Below are 21202 nucleotides of genomic sequence, written 5' to 3'. Positions count from 1 at the left end.
TTTTGCCATGTCCTTTTGGTTTGTTTGGCCCTGTAGTCGCTGCCAATTTCAAAGCCTTTTTAAGGCCTTTAGAAGTGCAAGTGATTGATATGCGGTCATCTATCAATCAATCAAATGTATTTATAAAGCCCTTTTTACATCAGCAGATGTCACAAAGTGCTATACAGAAACCCAGCCTAAAACCCCAAACAGCAAGCAATGCAGATGTAGAAGCACGGAGGACAGGAAAAACTCCCTAGAAAGGCAGGAACCTAGGAAGAAACCTAGAGGAACCAGGTTCTGAGGGGTGTCCAGTCCTCTTCTGGCTCTGCAGGGTGGAGATTATAAGAGTAAATGGCCATTTAGGGCCAGATTGTTCTTAAAGATGTTCAAATGTTCATAGATGACCAGCAGGGTCAAATAATAATCAGTGGTTGTAGAGGGTGCAATTGGTCAGTATCTCATGAGTATATTGGTGTGGTAGAGGGAGAGCGTCTTAAACAGCAGGTCCGGGACAAGGTCAGGGTTCCCTTGCCACAGGCAGAACACTTGGAACTGGAGCAGCATCATGACCAGGTGGACTGGGGACAGCCAGGAGTCATCAGGCCAGGTAGTCTTGAGGCTTAATCCTAGGGCTCTGGTCCTCTGAGAGGGGAGGGAGAGAGCAAGAATTAGGGGGATTACACTTAAATTCACACAGGACACCAGATAAGGCAGGAAAATTACACCAGATATAACAGACTGACTCTAGCCCCGTGCCACAGACTATTGCAGTATAGATGCTGGAGACTGAGACGGGTGGGTCGGGGGACACTGTGGCCCCATCCGACGATACCCACAGACAGGGACAACCAGGCAGGATATAACTCCACCCACTTTGCCAAAAACAGCCCCCATACCACTAGATGAATATCAACAGACCACCAACTTACTACCCTGAGACTAGGCTGAGTATAGCCCCCGAAGATCTTCTCCACCGCACAAGCCGGAGGGGGTGCAAAACAGGACAGGAAGATCATGTCTGTGACTCAACCTACCCAAGTGACCCCTCCTAGGTAGGGCATGGGAAGAGCACTAGTAAGCCAGTGACTCAGCCCCAGCAATAGGGTCAGAGGAAGAGAAGCCCAGTGGAGAAAGGCGATCCGGCCAGGCATAGACAACAAGGGCATTTTGTCAATACAGTGCCTTGTCATTCACCTTCGCACCCCTGGGCCAGACCACGCAATCATAGGATCTACTGTGGGTAGTGGGTTCGATCCCCGGGACCACCCATACGTAGAATGTATGCACACATGACTGTAAGTCGCTTTGGATAAAAGCGTCTGCTAAATGGCATATATTATTATTATTATTACTGAAGAGATGAGTTTTCAATAAAGTCTTAAAGGTTGAGACTGAGTGTGCGTCAATCATATGGATAGACAGACCATTCCATAAAAATGGAGCTCTATAGAAGAAAGCCCTGCTTCCAGCTGTTTTCTTAGAAATTCTAACGACAATAAGGAGGCCTGCATCTTATGACCGTAGTGTACATGTAGGTATGTACAGCAGGACCAAATCGGAGCGATAGGTAGGAGCAAGCCCATGTAATGCTTTGTAGGTTAGCAGTAAAACCTTGAAATCAGCCCTAGCCATAACAGGAAGCCAATGTAGAGCAGCTAGCACTTGAGTAATATGATAAAATTTTGGGGTTCTAATCAGGATTCTAGCTGCCGTGTTTAGAACTAACTTATTTAGTGCTTTATTCGGGTAGCTGGAGAGTAGAGCATTGCATTAGTCTAATCTAGAAGTGACAAAAGCATGGATTAGCTTTTCTGCATCATTTTTGGACAAAAGGTTTCTGATTTTTGCTTTGTTACGAAGATGGAAAAAAGCTTGAAATATTCCTGATATTTTTGTCAAAAGAGAGATCAGGGTCCAGAGTAACTCAGAGGTCCTTCAGTTTTATTTGAGATGACTGTACGACCATCAAGATTAATTGTCAGATCCAACAGCAGATCTCTTTGTTTCTTGGGACCTAAAACTAGCCTCTGTGTTTTGTCAGAGTATAAAAGTAAAACGTTTGCCGCCATCCACTTCCTAATGTCTGAAACACAGGCTTCCAGTGTAGGCAATTTTGGGGCTTCACCATGTTTCATCGAAATGTAAAGCTGTGTGTCATCCACATAGCAGTGAAAGTTGACATTGTTTTTCCAAATGACATCACCAAGAGATAGAATATATAGTGAAAACAATAGTGGTTTTAAATGGAACAAGGGCCTCCCGAGTCACGCAGTGGTCTCAGGCACTGCATCACAGTGCTAGCTGTGCCACTAGAGATTCTGGGTTCTAGTCCGGGCTCTGTCACAGCTGGCCGCGACTGGAAGAGCCATGGGACGGCACACAATTGGCCCAGCGTCGTACGGGTTAGGGGAGGGTTTGGCCGGCAGGGATGTCCTTTTCCCATCGTGCACGAATGACTCCTGTGGCGGACTGGGCGCAGTGTATGCTGACTCAGTCGCCAGGTGTATGGTGTTTCCTCCGACACATTGGTCGCCGTTGGCTTTCGGGTTTTAGTGGGCATTGTGTCAAGAAGCAGTGCTGCTTGGTTGGGTTGTGTTTCAGAGGACGCACGGCTCTCGACTTTTGCCTCTCGAGTCTGAATGGGAGTTGCAGCGATGAGACAAGACTGTAACTACCAACCCGATACCACGAAATTGGGGAGAAAAGGGGCAGGCGGGACAGAACCGTGAGTAACACCGGAACTTACAATTGATTTGTCAGAGGACAAACCATCCACAGAGACGAGCTGATATCTTTGACAGATAATATCTAAACCAGGCAAGAACTTGTCAGTGCAAACCAATTAGGGTTTCTAATCTCTCCAAAATAATTTGGTGTGCAGCACCAAGGTCTAGGAGCACGAGGACAGATACAGAACCTTGGTCTGATGCCATTTTATTCTTTTTTAAATATTTGTTTTAATATATATTTTTGTTACATGTTCCAGGTCAAGGTTTGACTTTTTCAAGAGCCTTTATTACTGCCACTTCTAGTCAATTTGGTACCCATCCGGTGGATAGGGAGCCATTTATTATGTTCAACATGGGAGGGCCAAGCATAGAAAGTAGCTCTTTCAGTAGTTTAGTTGGAATAGAGTCCAGTAAGCAGCTTGATGGTTTAGAGGCCATGACTTTTTTCATGAATGCGTCAAGAGATACAGGATTAACTTCTTATGGGCAGGTGGGAGGGTAGCGTCCAACATCCGGTGAAATTACAGAACGTGAAATTCATCGACAGTATTATAAATATTTAATGTTCATAAAATCACAATATATCAAAATAATAAATAAAGCTTAACTTCTTGATAATCCAGCCGCTGTGTCAGATTTCAACAAGGCTTTACGGCGAGAGCAAACCATGTGATTATCTGAGGACTGCGCCCCGCATACGAACACATGAAAACCATATTTCAACCAGGCAGGTGTGACATGAAAGTCAGAAATAGCGATAAAAAAATGACTTAACTTTGATCTTCTTCTGTTGGCACTCCAAAAGCTCCCAGTAACATCACAAATGGTCCTTTTGTCGATAATGTCCTTGTTTATATCCATAAAAACTCAGTTTAGCTGGCACGCTTCAGTCAATAATCCACCCAGTTTCCCTCCATCAAAATGCATACACAATGAATCCCAAACGTTACTAATAAACTTTTCCAAACAAGTCAAACAACATTTATAATTAACCTCTTGCTCCTACCTGACACGCAGGCGTCCCATATAGACATCTGGAAATGCAAATGCGCTACGCTAAATGCTAATAGTACTAGTTAAAACTCAAACGTTCATTAAAATATACATGCAGGGTATTGAATTAAAGCTACACTCGTTGTGAATCCAGGCAACAAGTCAGATTTTTAAAATGCTTTTCGGCGAAAGCATGAGAAGCTATTATCTGATAGCATGTAACACCCCAAAAGACCCGCAGGGGACATAAACAAAATAATTAGCATAGTCGTCGCTACACAAACCGCACAAATAAAATATAAAACATTCATTACCTTTGACCATCTTCTTTGTTGGCACTCCTAGATGTCCCATAATCACTATTGGGTCTTTTTTTCGATTAAATCGGTCCATATATAGCCTAGATATCGATCTATGAAGACTGTGTGATAAACAGAAAAAAATAGCGTCTTATAACGTAACGTCATTTTTAAAAATAAAAAAAAGTAGACGATAAACTTTCACAAAACACTTCGAAATACTTTTGTAATGCAACTTTAGTTATTAGTAAACGTTAATAAGCGATCAAATTAATCACGAGACAAAGTGTATTCTATAAGGGTACGTCTGGAAATAATGTCCGGGTAAATCTCAACCAAAATATCCGGTCGGAGACCTGAAGAAAAAGCCTGTCTCTTGTTCGTTTGACCAAGAAACAAAGACTAGGCAAATGACAAGACTGTTGACATCGTGTGGAAGCTGTAGGTACTGCAACCTCGGCCGCATTTATTGTGGTTCACCTTTATCAATCGGTTGAAGTCGCGCATGGATATATTTTTCAATTTTCAGTGATCAGATTTTCCTGCACTTTTCGATGAAACGCACGTTCTGTTATAGTCACAGCCGTGATTTAACCAGTTTTATAAACATCTGAGTGTTTTCTATCCACACATACTAATCATATGCATATACTATATTCCTGGCCTGAGTAGCAGGGCGCTGAAATATTGCGCGATTTTTAACAGAATGTTCGAAAAAGTAGGGGGGTAGGAGTAACAGGTTAAGCCTTAGGTACACTAATACGTTATTGTCTTTACCAGAGAAAAATGCCAAAGAATGCTTTCTCTTCCACACGCTTGGAAACACTACAGCCCAACTCGAAAAACTACAATTGTTTGTTGACATCTAGTGGAAGCCCTAGGAACTGCAATCTGGGAGGACTTGGCCTTATAATAAAAGTGGTAGCCATTGAGAATTGTGGTAGCCTGATTTTTGTGGGGGTGGGGGGGGGGGTTTGTCCTCGGGGTTTCGCCTGCCATATCAGTTTTGTTATACTCACAGACAGTTTTAGAAACTTTAGAGTGATCCCTATCCAAATCTACCAATCATATGCATATCCTAGCTTTTGGGCCTGAGTAACAGGTAGTTTACTTTGGGCACGCTTTTCATCCGGACATCAAAATACTGCCCCCTCCCTAAGAGAGGTTAAAACACTTGAGTGTCTCCATTGATCTTAGGTCCTGGCAGTTCTGTGCAGAACAACTGAGCTTTGGAGAAATACACAGATTCAAAGTGGAGTCCTTAATTTGCTTTCTAATGATCATGATCTTTTCATCAGAGAAGTTCATGAATTTATCACTGCTGAAGTGAAAGCTGTCCCCTCTTGTTGAATGCTGCTTTTTAGTTATCTTTGCGACAGTATCAAAAATAAAACTTGGAATGATCTTCAATTAGGTTTGAAAAATTGGATGATTGAGCAGCAGATGCTCTCTGCCTGCTTGTTTGCTGTCTTGACCTCGACCCTGAAGCCTGAAGTGAACACCTTTGGTACAGGTTCCATTTTTGAAGAGTTACCTCTGCTCTGGAGGTCTGGAATGTACACTTGAAGGAGATCTACATGATGCGATTCTTTTGGAAATGTACATCACTGTCTTTGGATCTTTACATGACACAGGATGGTAGAAGTCTGACATGTTCATAGCTCCGAGATATTTTTTAGGCCTGTCCCTATGTTTTTGTCAAAGTCTTCTACAGTGGAGGTTTGAAGTGTCCTTGTAGAGCTTAGAGCCATCCTAGGATTCTGTCTGAATTGTACTTAATGTTGCACCCTGCTTTGTGGGAAGGCTGAGGGGAAGCCGGGCAACATGCCTACCCTCAACAGCCTGTGGTCCGCCCCACAAGCATCAAACGTAGAAACTCATTCAAGCGCATGTCCATAATCGAGGACAGGCACGTGGCTAAGGTGGTCTACCTCATCCCTAAAGTGTACATTTGGCAGCTGCCGTACCTCAACCCTAACTATTATCTGAATGAGAGACTTGTCAATTTGGCACCAGATAGGGCTATGGTATGGGGTAAGAGGTGCCGGCAGTGGGAATCTATCTTGTCTGTCTGTCCCAAAGTCAACTAGGTAAAAAAATCTGTCGATGCGCCCTTGAGCAAGGCACTTAACCCTAATTGTAACTGTAAGTCGTTCTGGATAAGAGCGTCTGCTAAATGATTCAAATGTAAATATCTGTCTACTGGCCTGTGTGTGTGCGTGCAAATCCACGTTTGTGGTGTGTCACGCAATTATATCTTATTGACTCCAACAAAGTGTTATTGCAGAGAAGTCAAAAATGAATTGCTGCCCTCTCGAAACGTATGTAATATCAAAATTATGCAGGCAAAGGGGCCTCAGTTTGCCATGCAAGGAACCGAGATGGTGCTTTACATCAGGATTACAGTGAGCATGAGGACTAGCCAGATATTATTCATCCACTGACTCCATGCCAGGCTGTGAGATATGGTCTGCATCCCAAATGGCACCCTATTCCCTATATAATACACTACTTCTGAACAGGACCCATAGGGCCTTGATGTTTGAGCATTGAAGTTCCAAAAAACATTCCCCTGTGTTCTCTGGATTTTAGGTTGATCAGTTGAAAGGGATTGTTTGTTGGTCTATCGTTGGTAGTGTACAGTGTTTTCTTTAAGTAGGCATGCACATCTAGCCACCGCGGGGAGAACTACTGTATTTTATGTTAGTTGTAAACTGGTTGTTTGAAGACGTTTAGTCAACATATTAGACAGGTTATCTAACCATTAAACAACCCAAATATCACGTCTTGACATTCTAAGAACTCTTTACCTGGTTTTAACAGAGACCAGTTGATTAATATGGTTAGGATGTCTTCTCAACCTGAAAAGCAGTTTACATCAAGAAAAGGATGACTACATGGGGGGCATAAGACTAGAATAACTCTGTTCCAAATGGCAGGCTATTCCCTATTTTAGTGCATTACTTATGACCAGGGCCAATTGGTACTGTATGTAGTGCAGTAAATAGGGAAAATTATGCCATTAAGATGCACTTCAGATTGAAAGTATGCATGATAACTTACTCACTCTTATCACATGCTATAATGCCCAGACTGCTTTTTCTAATGGCTGACAATCTCTGTTTTGTAATGCCTGATCATTTTAGAACCCCCCGCCCCCCTCTTGACGGTGGAGAGAATAAAATGAAGGTGTAAAGTAAATTTCCTGCACTTCTACACATTTTGCCATGGGGAGTAGAGACTGTGAGTCACATGGCTGTGGCTTGCTATATAAAGCAGACATCAAGGCATTCAGTTTCTGTTTGATTGAACATTTTACTTGGCTAGTCAGTTAAGAACAAATTCTTATTTACAATGACAGCCTACCCCAGCCAAACCCAGACAATGCTGGGCCAATTGTGCGCTGCCCTATGGGACTCCCAATCACAGCCGGGTGTGATGCAGCCTGGATTTAACCAGGGACTGCAGTGATGCCTCTTGCACTAAGATGCAGTGCCTTAGACCACTGTGCCACTCGGGAGCCCCAAATGACCTAAGCCACTTTGAATGTGGTATGATCGTCAGTGCCAGGTGCGCAGGATCTCAGAAACGGCCACACTCTTGGGCTTTTCACGCACTACAGTTTCTAGGGTTTACCAATAATGGGGCGACAAACAAAAAACATCCATTCAGCTGTAGTCCTGTGGGTGAAAACAGCTTGTTTATGAGAGGTCAAAGGAGAATGGCAAGAATTGTGCAAGCTAACAGGCGGGCTACAAATAGACAAATAACGGTTCAGTACAACAGTGGTGTGCAGAACGGCATCTCTTAATGCACAACTCGTCAAGCCGTGTCATGGATGGGTTATTGCAGCAGATGACCACATCTGGTTCCACTCCTATCAGCTAAAAACAAGATGAAGTGGCTCCAGTGGGCACGTGATCACCAACACTAGACAATTGAGGAGTTGAAAAACATTGCCTGGAACATGACAATGAGTTCAGTTTACTTGAGTGGCCTGCGCAGTCGCTAGACCTCAACCCAATAGAGCATCTTTCGGATGAGATGGAACGGGCTGTTTGCAGCATGAATGTACTTCCGTTCAATCTGCAGCAACTGTGCGATGCCATCACCTCAGAATAGACCAACATCCCCCTTGTAGAATGCCCCAAATAATTCAATCTGTTCTGGAGGCAAAGGGGGATCCGACCCAGTACTAGATGGGTGTAACTAATAAACTGGCTGGTGAGTATATTTTTCCACACTATGAGGCTGGAATAATACTATGAAATTATGAGCATGATGAGAATGCCCTTTTATTGTAAGAGCTGTTTGAAAAGGCCGCCTGAAATGTCTGCCTATTTTGGTGGGATGGAGTTTTGGCCTTCCATTGTGACAGACATCATGAGGTAAATTAGTTAATAGATCATTATGAAAGAGTTACAAACCTCTCTGCCAATAACAGCACATTTCTTTCCATCCAGACCACTCCCAGACAGCAAAAATCTTGCTTGAGAAATTGCTCTTTGAAAACAATCACAATAAGGTACTTAATTGTTACCCATAAATTATTTGATATTGAGTTTAAAAAAACAGCTGCATTGGACCATTTAAAGCATGTTTTCTGCAATTCTACACATTTTGCCATGGGTCGGAGAGAAAACAGCAATGGTCCTGTCGCAAGCTCTGGACCATTACATTGGATATTTGCAGCTTGCTAGCTGCTACCGAGTGGCTATTGTGGCTAACACCCTTGTCCAGAGCATGCACCAGTTAGCCTCGAGCTAGGTCCATCTCCTGGCTAGCAAACAAAGTACACCAACTACAATACCTCTCTTGCCAATTGGCCTGGACCCTTGGTCGACATGAAGCCCCGCCAATCCATCACGACTGGTCTGTTGATCTGCTGATGTAATTCGGCCGGTGTGCTCTCAACCGGCCTCTAGCTTCCTGAACGCCGTGTCTCCCGCTCACCTAACATAGTAACCAACTACCGAACAGCTACCTGTTTCATCTATTGCTGCTCATTGAACTCTATGATCACTCGGCTACACAGCTGATGCCTGCTGGACTGTTCATTAACACAGTACTTTTTTTTTATCTGTCGAAGCCAGCCTCGAACTAAGGCCCTCCCTGTGTGTAGCTAACTGACCCTCTCTGCCCATTTATCGCCATATACACGTTGTTGTTGTCTTAGCTGTTTACCTGTCGTTGTCTCACCCGCTGTTGTCTTAGCTCTCCCAATCAACACCTGTGATTGCTTTTATGCCTCTCTCTAACGTCAATATACCTTGTGTACGGTTGTTTAGGGCAGCTCTCATTGTTTTGTTTTACTGCAGAGTCACGAGTCCTGCTCAACATGCCTCAGATTGCCCCCTTGTCCCACCCCCCCACACATGCGGAGACCGCACCTAGCTTAACTGGCGCCTGCAGAGATGCAAACTCTCATTGTCACTCAATGCCTAAGTTTACCCCCACTGTATTCACACCCTACCATACCCTTGTCTGTACACTACACCCTGAATCTATCCTAGCACGCCCAGAAAGCTGCTCCTTTTATTCTCTGTCCCCAACGCACTAGACGACCAGTCTTGATAGCCTTTAGCCGTACCCTCATCCTACTCCTCCCCTGTTCCTCTGGTGATGTAGAAGTTAACCCAGGCCCTGTGTGTCCCCAGGCGCTTGCTTTATTCACTGCTTTAGGACACTCCGCCAACCCTGATGTCCTAGCCGTGTCTGAATCCTGGCTTAGGAAGGCCACCAAAAATTCAGATATTCCATCCCCAATTACAACATTTCCCATCAGGACAGAACTGCTAAAGGGGTGGAATTGCAATCTACTGTAGAGAGAGCCTGCAGAGTTCTGTACTACTATCCTGGTCTATGCCCAAACAGTTTGAGCTTCTACTTTTAAAGATCCATCTCTCTTGAAATAGGTCCCTCACTGTTGCCGCTTGTTATAGACCCCCCTCAGCTCCCAGCTGTGCCCTGGACACTAAAAGGGAATTGATTGCCCCCATCTGTACGTACTGCTAGGTAATCTAAATTGGGTTATGCTTAACACCCCGGCCATCCTACAATCTAAGATAGACGCCCTCAATTATTATTTCAATTATCAAAGAACCTACCAGGTACAACCACAAATCCGTAAACATGGGCACCCTCATAGATATTATCCTTACCAACTTGCCCTCTAAATAAACCTCTGCTGTTTTCAACCAGGATCTCAGCGATCACTGCCTCATTGCATGCGTCTGTTATGAGTCCACAGTCAAACGACCACCACTCATCACTGTCAAACACTCCCTAAAACACTTCTGTGAGCAGGCCTTCCCTAATTGACCTGGCCCGGGTATCCTGGAAGGATATTGACCTCATCCCGTCAGTGGAGAATGCCTGGTTATTCTTTGAGAGTGCTTTCCTCACCATCTTAAATAAGCATGCCCCTTTCAAAAAATGTAGAACTAAGGACAGATATAGCCCTTGGTTCACTCTGCCCTTGACCAGCACAAAAACACCCTGTGGCGTACTGCACTAGCATCGAATAGTCCCCACATTATACAACTTTTCAGGGAAGCAAGGAACCAATACACACAGTCAGTTGGAAAAGGCTAGCCTTTTCAAACAGAAATTGCATCCTGCAGCACTGATTCCAAAAAAGTTTTGGGACACTGTAAAGTCCATAGAGAATTAGAGTACCTTCTCCCAGCTGCCCACTGTACTGAGACTAGGAAGCACTGTCACTACTGGCCCAAGCCCCCCCCCCCCCGCTTCTCCTTCACCTAAATCCAATCCATTCCTAACATTAGCCACTGCCATTGTTGAAACCCGTATTACTAGTCTGTTCAACCTCTTTCGTATCGTCTGAGATTCCTAAAGATTGGGAAAGCGGCCACGGTCATCCCCTTATTCAAAGGGGGAGACACTGTTACAGACCTAAATTCATCCTACCCTGCCTTTCTAAAGTCTTCGAAAGCCAAGTGATCAAACAGATCACCGACCATTTTGAATCCAAACGTACCTTCTCCGCTATGCAATCTGGTTTCCGAACTGGTCATGGGGGCACCTCAGCCACGCTCAAGGTCCTAAACGATATCATAACCGCCATCAATAAAGACAGTACTGTTTAGCCGTCTTCGTCAACTTGGCCAAGGCTTTCGAAACTGTCAATCACCGTATTCTTATCGGCCAACTCAACAGCCTTGGTTTCTCTAATGACTGCCTCGCCTGGTTCACTAACTACTTCTCAGAGTTCAGTGTGTGAAATTGGAGGAGGGCCTGTTGTCCAGACCTCTGGAAGTCTCAATGGGGGTGCCACAGGGTTCAATTCTCTGGCGGACGTTTTTCCGCTGTATATATCAATGATGTCACTCTTGCTGCGGGTGATTCTTTGATCCAGCTCTACGCAGACGACACCATTCTGTATACATCTGGCCCTTCTTTGGACACTGTGTTAACAAACCTCCTGATGAGCATCAATGCCATACAACACTCCTTCCATGGCCTCCAACTGCTCTTAAATGCTAGTAAAACAAAATGCATGCTCTTCAACAGATAGCTGCTCGCACCTGCCCGCCCGACTAGCATCACTACTCTGGACGGTTCTGACTTGTAGACAACTACAAATACCTAGGTGTCTGGCTAGACTGTAAACTCTCCTTTCAGACTCACATTAAGCATCTCCAATCCAAAGTTCAATCTACAATCAGCTTCCTATTTTGCAACAAAGCCTCCTTCACCCATGATGCCACTTATCCTCGTAAAACTGACTATCCTACTGATCTTTGACTTCCGCTATGGCATTTACATATTAGCCTCCAACATTCTACTCATCGAAGTCGATGCAGTCTATCACAGTGCCATCTGTTTTTTCACCAAAGCCCATATACTACCCACCACTGTGACCTGTATGCTTTCGTTGGCTGGTCCTCGCTACATATTCATTGCCAAACCCACTGGCTCCAGGTCATCTATAAGTCGTTGCTAGGTATAGCTCTGCCTTGTCTCAGCTCACTGGTCACCATAGCAACACCCACTCGTAGCACGTGCTCCAGCAGGTATATTTCATTGGTCATCCCCAAAGCCAACACCTCCTTTGGCCACCACCACCAAGTTGGAGACCTACATCTCCCTCACTAACTTTAAGTGTCAGCTGTCAGAGCAGCTTATCGATCACTGCAGCTGTACACAGCCCATCTGTAAATAGTTCATCCAACTACCTCCCTACCTCATCCACATATTTGTTTTTGTTTTTCTGCTCTTTTGCACACCAGTATTTCTACTTGCATATCCTCATCTGCACATCTTTCACTCCAGTGTAAATTGCTAAATTATAATTACTTTGCCACTATTAGCCTATTTATTGCCTTACCTCCTTACTTCATTTGCACACACTGTATACATATTTTTCTATTGTGTTATTGACTGCACGCTTGTTTATCCCATGTTTAACTCTGTGTTGTTGTTTTTGTCGCACTGCTTTGCTTTATCTTGGCCAGGTCGCAGTTGTAAATGAGAACTTGCTCTCAACTGGTCTACCTGGTTAAAAAAAGGTTAAATAAATAAAAACATTAAAAATATATATATATGTACACACTGCTCAGAAACATATTTTCCACTTGTAACCACTTGTCTAATACTCTTCGCTGCCAGTCTCTGTCCCCCTTAAGACAAATGTTTGTGTGCACTAGTAGTAATACATGATTTTCTGGATAGAAGTAAAGCACAACTGCATGGAGATTTGTGTGTTTAGTCAACTGGTTAGGGTGTTGCCTGTCTTTCATAGGCTAACAAGCAAACAAAACTCATGTCTCCCCCAGGAGTCCTTTGTCCTATGTTGTCTAGTTGGAGACTGGAATCAATAGCTGTGGTTTTACTATGAGAGCACAACAAGAGAGATAAAAAGAGGCAGGCCAAGAAACTATTTGAATGACTGAGTACTAGAGACAGCATGACAGCATAGCTGGATAGAGGTACGGGGACTCAAAAACAGACAAAATAATGTTTGTGTGTGGGCATAATGTCACATATAGGGGGATGTTTTGGGGGTCCGGAGTGTATATGTGACTTGTTTCAGGAAACTAGGTGTATGTCACGTGTCATTACTTCACAGGAGAGACATTTGAACATAAACTTGTTTTATTTTATCATTTTTTTTTCTTTTGCAGAAATGCATTCACGGAATGCAGCACAGTTGCAGTCACCAATGCTCTGGATAACATAAAAACAGCCTAACCAACTCTGCTCGGGCGAGTAAAATGGTCAGAAGGAGCTGTTCTCTCATTTGTGTGTGAACATAGCTAGCAAGCTAGCCAACATTAGCCAGTTAACTTGGGTGTTTGACTGCTGCTGTTCCAATCAACCTTACTCCTTGGCCAGAGCGAAACGCTCTGAATTTACAAATGTACAATCTGACAACACTCTGAGTCTACGAACGTCCAGAAAACACTGCAGATTAAATTTATGAACACACCCATGGTATAAACCAGCCTTTAGTCTTGAAATCTTCTGTTGTTTAGCGCATGGCCTCATATGTGAATCCTTAACGGGATAAGGCTAAAGCTTAAGAGGGTGTGAACGATGCTGAATGGGTGTAGACAAAGACCTCTCCAGTATGTGTTGATCAACTTTTAAAGTAGAATTATTTTCGCATTGTTCCTCAAGTTTAGTGTATGATATAATTTTCTAGCTCTGTGTCTCAACATTTATCCAATGTAAAAAACACCACTTCAAATTTTTCTACATAAGACCGAATCGAGCCGGTCGGTCATATAATTGTAAAACGGCAGCAGCTGCCACCTAGACACTGAACTGAGGAGAGGGCTAACACAACAGAGGTGATGAGCGAGGGGAGGGGGATACAAGGGGAGTGTGAGGGGGAAGTGGGGGTAGAAAATAGGCTGGCAGAAGGCATACCCCATGCTGCCGTATCGAATTACGTAAAATAGATTTTCTACTGCATGTTTCACCTCTGTCTAGCTTGCATAGCTCATTTTTCACTCAAGGACACACCATCGCCCTGGACACATTTTTTACATATCACCCCTCATTTTCTGATCAGTTTTACCTGGATATCAATGGTCATGGTGAAAGAAAAAGGTAACTGAATCGTATTGTAGTTGCTGTGTCTGTGTGGTTTTTGTTTGTCAGCATTATTGTCCGCAGTCGGTTCTGATATGCAGTGTGTTTTTGTGGATTTGTCCTGGTTTGAATGTTACATTGTACATGTATTGCTGATGTAAGTTGGTGACCAGTATTAGTAATCAGCAACCAAATTTTGTAAGGATTGTTTATTTGAAGGAGCATTCCAAAGCATAACCAATCTACAATAGTTAGAACAGAGGTCTTACAACCCTGTTCCTGCAGAACTACCGTCCTGTAGATTTTCTCTCCAACCCTAATCAAGGGCACCTGTTTCTAATAATTAGCTGGTTGATAATCTGAATCAGGTTAGTTACAACGTGCTTTTCCTGGCAAAACAGTTAATTTAATGGCTTGATGGCCAGTTTGAGTGGTGAGTTTGTGGTAAGGTAATGTACATTTGTGTACAGTGGAAAGTGGAGCACTAGTGTAGAGGTCACAAGAGGCTGCTGAGGGGAGGACAGCTCATAATAATGGCTGGAATGGAATGGTATCATTTGATGAGTTCAATACCATTCTATTTACTTTGTTCCAGCCATTACTATAAGCCTTTCCTCCCCAATTAAGGTGCCACCAACCTCCTGTGGTAGGGATCTATACTGCGCCGAGCAGCCCCAGTTGGACTGCACACACACTCATCAGTCTGCAACTGTAACCATGGCAACTGGTTAAAAGGTACACTCCATTGTTATCTGCCGTGGCCTCATTCATAGAGAGCTATTTCTTACTAAAATCAATCCATGTCCTACCATAATATGTATCAAGTTGAAATATGTGTGTGTAAAAAAAATAAGCTACCACTTGTCTTTTCCTACTAGCATTGACTTTGCTTATTTATTAAGGAAACATTTACTTACTATGACTGTGATGTAGTTGTCTCACCTATCTATCTTAAGATGAATGCACTAACTGTAAGTCGCTTTGGATAAGAGTGTCTGCTGAATGACTAAAATGTAAATGTGTGTTTGTGTGCAGGTCTGTGTGCCTGCATGCTTGTATCTATGTAAATGTGTATGGTGATTGTGTGCGTTTGTGTCAGTGTGTGTATGTCAGTGTAAATGCATCACAGTCAGCACATTAGTCATATCAATAAATTATTTTAAATCATACACTCTTAGAAAAAAAAGTGCTATCTAGAACCTAAAAGGGTTCTTCAGCTGTCCCCATAAGCAAACCCTTTGAAGAACCCCTTTTAGTTCCAGTTAGAACCTTTTCCACAGAGGGTAGAGCTCTGCTACCCCGAACCGAGCCCGACGGGCACCGACATTATACATCGGGTTAGGGCTGGGTAAGGCCTGCTTTTTCCTCAATAACTATGGTACAGGCAGGGTTCGGGTACAACTAAATTGATTGCTAACATTTTGAAGCCAAGAAATTTGTGCTCTGCTGTGCCGTACAATCATATCTAACTAAGATCATAACATGGTGTCAGAAGTGCTTCAACCTCATCAAAAATAAAACATAAGAGATTATTTCACATAAAATAATTATGTTCCTTGAGTTTTGTCGGAGTTTAGACTGACGAAAAGTAGCAAACTGCTCTCTCATGTCTCTTTATTGAGCAGAGCAGCCCAAGCGGAGCCGTTGCTATGGATACTTAGACTCAGAGAGCTGCCATGAGTAGGCATGGGTAGGGCTCAGGCTTGAAATGTATGCCCATGCAGGGCTCTAACAGAGGGTTCTACATGGAACCAGAAGGGTTCTCCTATGGGGACAGCTGAATAACCCTTTTGGGACCATTTTTTCTAAGAGTGTATGAACAGACAGTGACAGTTGTGTATGTGTATGTAACAGAGACAGAAGCCTGCTACATGGCAGACCAATCCGAACTCATCTCTCGACATGAGTGCATTATCTCAGCCAATCATGGCTAGTGGGAAGGTTCCATGCTTTTTCTGCAGTTAAACCAACTGGTCTCGTAATTTAACAATTTCATTCATATTTATAGATTGCATACAAGTTTGTTACTGAGGCACATGAAAGTTCACATGTTCCAGAATGCATTTATGCCAAAAGCGCATTTTGATTAAAAACACAACGTTCAATGCTCTCCTGTGAAGTCATGATGTGCGACATACGCTTATTTTCCTGAAACAAGTCACTTATTTTAAGTCTTTCTAAAATCCCCTATGGCAAAAATGAATGGTGAAAAAAACGATTGGAAGCATTTCAGTTTGACCGCTAGGTTTTATGGGTATTATGACTTATACTGTGGTACTATATGGCCTGCATGTTTTTCCAAAGAGCTTGCCATGAACCACTAAATCACAGACAGGCAGACTGACAAACAGACCACATGACATGGTCTATCTGAGACCCACTGAGCTTTGGTGTCTGAGCTGAATGTGTGGCACATGAAAAAATGTGGCACATGAAAAAAGATAAACGATGACTACACTCAGAGTGATCGTACTTGTTGGTGGATTTCCCTATTAAACTAAGAATGCTCTAGATATACTTGACAATTTACAGGGTATGCCACATACACCCGAGGAGATAGACTGATCTACTTGCTTTGAGCTATTTGTCCTCTTTACCCCATCACATCATTAGTGTTTGCTTCAGTTTTGTATGTCTCAGTAGTGCGTGTGTGTGTGTGTGTGTCTGTGTGCGTGCACTGTACAGTCTCTGTCTAATCTTATGTTGGATCAATGATAACCTATGGGGTTATGTGTATCATCACCACATTCACTTTTGTATTTTAATGCCTCTCCCAGCATCTCTCCCAGCATCTCTGATTTTGCAGAGTATTGCAAACTGCAGTAGTGCCTCCTCTTTGGATGGTGCCTCTCTCTCCATCTGTATCTCTCTCTCTCCTAAGTGACAATCATCCTCATTAATGCCATTTGCTCTGTGCTAAAACTGAACCACTATTCTGATTTATTAAAGGAAATGTGACACAAAATTCGAAATAGAAAAGATAGCCTAGATTTGGGTCTGATTTTGGATCCTGTAATGGACTTAAATGGACTGTCTTTCAGATGGAGAGAACCATGCATTTATAATGTCATTTTAATGAATTTCAGACACAAGGATTTGTATTGTTTGAAATAGAATAGGGGGTAAATAGTTTTGGACACAGTCCTCCCGTATAAAAAAACTATACATTACACACTTGACACATGCACATGTTTACAAGACAGGCTTTGTCCCTACACACGGTATGTACCACCAGCTGGTGAATTGAAAGTCATTCTGCGTTCATACAGTATATGGCAGGTACCTGTGTTAGTTAGAACACACCAACAACAATAACTCTGGTCTAGGACAGCCAGCCATTTAGAAACAATCATTATTCTGTGTTAGGTCCCGAGGGATTAGTTCATCAGGGGTTGGGGGCCTGGTAGAGGGAGATACGTTTCCCCCCCAATGTTTGAAGTGCTTTGTCTAGTAAGATGGTGCAGGGGTTGGTGGGTGGATGGGGGTAGGGGTTGTGAATCAAATCATACATATTTATAAGAGGGAAGTTTAAGGACATCTTGTTATGTTTGTGTGATGAAAAGTAAACCACACCCACACCATAACACACATCCACACACGCAAGCTTGCGTACCGATGCCTCCCTCCCAGACGAGCTTAACACATTCTATGCTCGATTCAAGGCAGACAATAACGAGCCATCCTGGAAGACTCTCGCTGCTCCGGACAATCAGGTGCTTTCGCTCTCTGAGGAAAACTCTCAAAAGAGTGAATACTCAAAAAGCCTTCATCTCTGTGGCAATGTGAAAAAAATATATATGCATAAAAAATATATATTATTTTTGAAAATGTCACAATATTGTTTTTGCGCAAGTTGGATGTACCTGAATCAAAACTCCAGTATTCTTCCTTCAAAGCTTGTTTTCCATCTTCTTTTAATATACGTAGCCAATTTGTTTTCATCACTATTATTTCCAAGACTGATCAAATCTAATTTTCTCATGGCTCTTTCTTGTCCCTCTGCAGAAGACATATTTTATCCAAGATGGCGTAGCAGTGCAGACGTGGTTTTGTCATCCTCTCATGTGTTTTTTGTATTTTTCGTCTTTTTTGTAAATATTTTTTCCATTTTTAAATTAAATATACCTTCCGGTAACCCGCCTCACCCAATGTGATACGCATCCACTTTTTTTATATACCTTATAGCCAGAACCTCCATCAGAAACTAGCCATCAGAAGCTAACCAGCTAATTTAGCTATTAGCTATTTAGTCATTGTCAGCCACTGCTAGCGACCTTTACCTTTTTTAGCCTGGATATTACTTGCCAGCCTGCCAGCATCGGACTGTTTTCTCACAACAACGCCAGATTCCTGCAGTAAGCCCTGGACTTTTACTCCTGATCATCACAGCTAGCTAGCTGCCACCGAGTGACCCCGCCCTGAAGCTAGCCCTGAGCCAGGCCCACATCCCGGCCTACTCAGTGATCACCTCCCGAACCCTACCCCAACACGGCTTGAACTCCTCTACTTCACCGGATCCTGCCGTAAGATCCGGTCCCTTACATCGGATCATCACTGCTAGCTAGCTGCTACCTATTGGCTATAGTGGCTAATGCCCCTGCCCTGAAGCTAGCACCATTTAGCCGCAAGCCAGGCACATCTCCCAGATAGCAAACGAAACTACTACAACTACAACACCTCTTTCGCCATCTGTCCCGGACCATTTGTCATCACGGCACCCCGCCATTCCACCAAGACTGGTCAGCTATCCGCTGTGCCCTCAACCGGCCTTTGCCGGACGTCGAAGCAGAAGCTTCTATTAACCCCGGCCTGTTAACTTTATTCGCTGTGTCTCCCGCGTGCTAGCGTAGTAAAAACTACCCCGCGGCTTCCCTGCTCCATCTATTGCTGGTCACTGGACCCTATGATCACTTGGCTACATAGCTGATGCCTGCTGGACTGTTCAATAATCACGGTACTCCATTTTGTTCATTTTTGTTTATCGAACAGGCCCTGTGTGTAATTAACTGTCCCTCTCTGCCCATTCATCACCATTTTACCTGTTGTTGTTGTCTTAGCTGATTAGCTTTTGTTGTCTTAGCTAGCGCTCCCAATCAACAGCTGTGACTGTTTTATGCCTCGCTTTATGTCTCTCAAATGTCAATATGCCTTGTACTGTTGTTTAGGATAGTTATCATTGTTTTAGTTTACTGTAGAGCCCCTAATCCCACTCAACATGCCTCAGACACTTCCTTTGTCCCACATCCCACACATGTTGGAACTTCACCAAGCATAACTAGCGTGTCCAGAGATGTAACCTCTCTTATCATCACTCAGTGCCTGGGCTTACCTCCACTGTACCTGCACCCCACCATACCCCTGTCTGTACATTATGCCCTAAACCTATTCTACCAAGCCCAGAAATCTGCTCATTTTATTCTCTGTCCCCAACGCACTAGACGACCAGTCTTGATAGCCTTTAGCCATACCCTCATCCTCCCCCTCCTCTGTTCCTCTGATGGCGTGGTTAACCCAGGCCCTGCGTGTCCCCAGGTACTCTCATTTGTTGACTTCTGTAGCCGAAAAAGCCTTGGTTTCATGCATGTTTACATCAGAAGCCTCCTCCCTAAGTTTGTTTTACTCACTGCTTTAGCACAATCTGCCAACCCTGATGTCCTTGCCATGTCTGAATCTTGGTTTAGGAAGGCCACCAAAATTTTTGAGATTTCCATACCCAACTACAGGAGTTGCAATCTTCTCCAGAGATAGCCTGCAAAGTTGTGTCATACTTTCCAGGTCTATGCCCAAACAGTTCAAGCTTCTAATTTATTTAATGAATCTTTCCAGAAATAAGTCTCTCACTGTTGACGCCTGTTTTTGACCCCCCTCTGCTCCCAGCTGTGCCCTGGACACCATATGTGAATTGATTGCCCCCCATCTATCTTCAGAGTTCGTTCTGTTAGGTGACCTAAACTGGGATTTACTTAACACCCTGGCAGCCCTACAATCTAAGCTAGATGCCCTCAATCTCACACAAATTATCAAGGAACCCACCAGGTACAACCCTACATCTGTAAACATGGTCACCCTCATAGATATTATCCTGACCAACTTGCCCTCCAAATACTCCTCCGCTGTTTTCAATCAGGATCTCAGCGATCACTGCCTCATTGCCTGCATCCACTATGGGTCCGCGGTCTAGCTACCAACCCTCATCACTGTCAAAGGCTTCCTAAGACACTTCTGCGAGCAGGCCTTTCTAATTGACCTGGCCCGGGTATCCTGGAAGGATACTGACCTCATCCCGTCAGTCGGGGAAGCCTGGTCGTTCTTTAAAAGTAATTTCCTCACCATCTTGAATAAGCATGCCCCTTTCAAAAAAATGTAGAACTAAGAACAGATATAGCCCTTGGTTCACTCCAGACCTGACGGCCCTCGACCAGCAAAAAAAATATCCTGTGGTGGACTGCACTAGCATCAAATAGTCCCCGCGATATGCAAGTAGTCCCTGCGATATGCGATATGCAAGTCAGGAACAAATACACGCAGTCAGTCGGGAAAGCAAAGACTAGGTTTTTCAAACAGAAATTTGCATCCTGCAGCTCTAACTCCAAAAAGTTTTGGGACACTAAAAAGTCCATGGAGAATAAGAGCACCTCCTCCCAGCTGCCCACTGCACTTAGGCTAGATAACACTTTCACCACCAATAAATCCACGAGAATCGAGAATTTCAATAAGCATTTCTGGTCATTTATGAACATTTGAACATCTTGGTCATGTTCTGTTATAATCTCTACCCGGCACAGCCAGAAGAGGACTGGCCACCCCACATAGCCCGGTTCCTCTCTAGGTTTCTTCCTAGGTTTTGGCCTTTCTAGGGAGTTTTTCCTAGCCACCGTGCTTTTACACCTGCATTGTTTGCTGTTTGGGGTTTTAGGCTGGGTTTCTGTACAGCACTTTGAGATATCAGCTGATGTACGAAGGGCTATATAAATACATTTGATTTGATTTTGATTCTCCATGGCTGGCATGCTTTCCTCCTGGCTACCCCGACTCCAGCCAACAGCTCCGCACCCCCCGCAGCTACTTGCCCAAGCCTCCCCAGCTTCTCCTTCACCCAAATCCAGATAGCAGATGTTCTGATAGAGCTGCAAAACCTGG

At 43.7% G+C, this 21202-nt stretch overlaps 1 protein-coding gene across 10 annotated transcripts in view; it reads left to right on the top strand.

Moving 5' to 3' along the window:
• Positions 1-21202, top strand: part of LOC124048543 (actin-binding LIM protein 1-like) — a 155707-nt gene that overhangs the window by 24774 nt on the left and 109731 nt on the right. For 6 of the 10 annotated variants that reach the window (XM_046369434.1, XM_046369433.1, XM_046369428.1 and 3 more), the window contains exon 1: positions 13892-14080. The exons of the other annotated variants lie outside the window; for them this stretch is intronic. In XM_046369434.1, the coding sequence (XP_046225390.1) occupies positions 13942-14080 (139 nt within the window). In that variant the 5' untranslated portion in view covers positions 13892-13941. Of the gene's footprint in view, positions 1-13891; positions 14081-21202 lie in introns of those variants that run through there. 10 annotated transcript variants of the gene reach the window in all.

Source organism: Oncorhynchus gorbuscha, linkage group LG11 (assembly GCF_021184085.1).
Source record: "Oncorhynchus gorbuscha isolate QuinsamMale2020 ecotype Even-year linkage group LG11, OgorEven_v1.0, whole genome shotgun sequence".
Taxonomy (NCBI): domain Eukaryota; kingdom Metazoa; phylum Chordata; class Actinopteri; order Salmoniformes; family Salmonidae; genus Oncorhynchus; species Oncorhynchus gorbuscha.
Note: the sequence above shows the minus strand (reverse complement) of the source record. Positions and strands in the feature narration are given on the sequence as shown.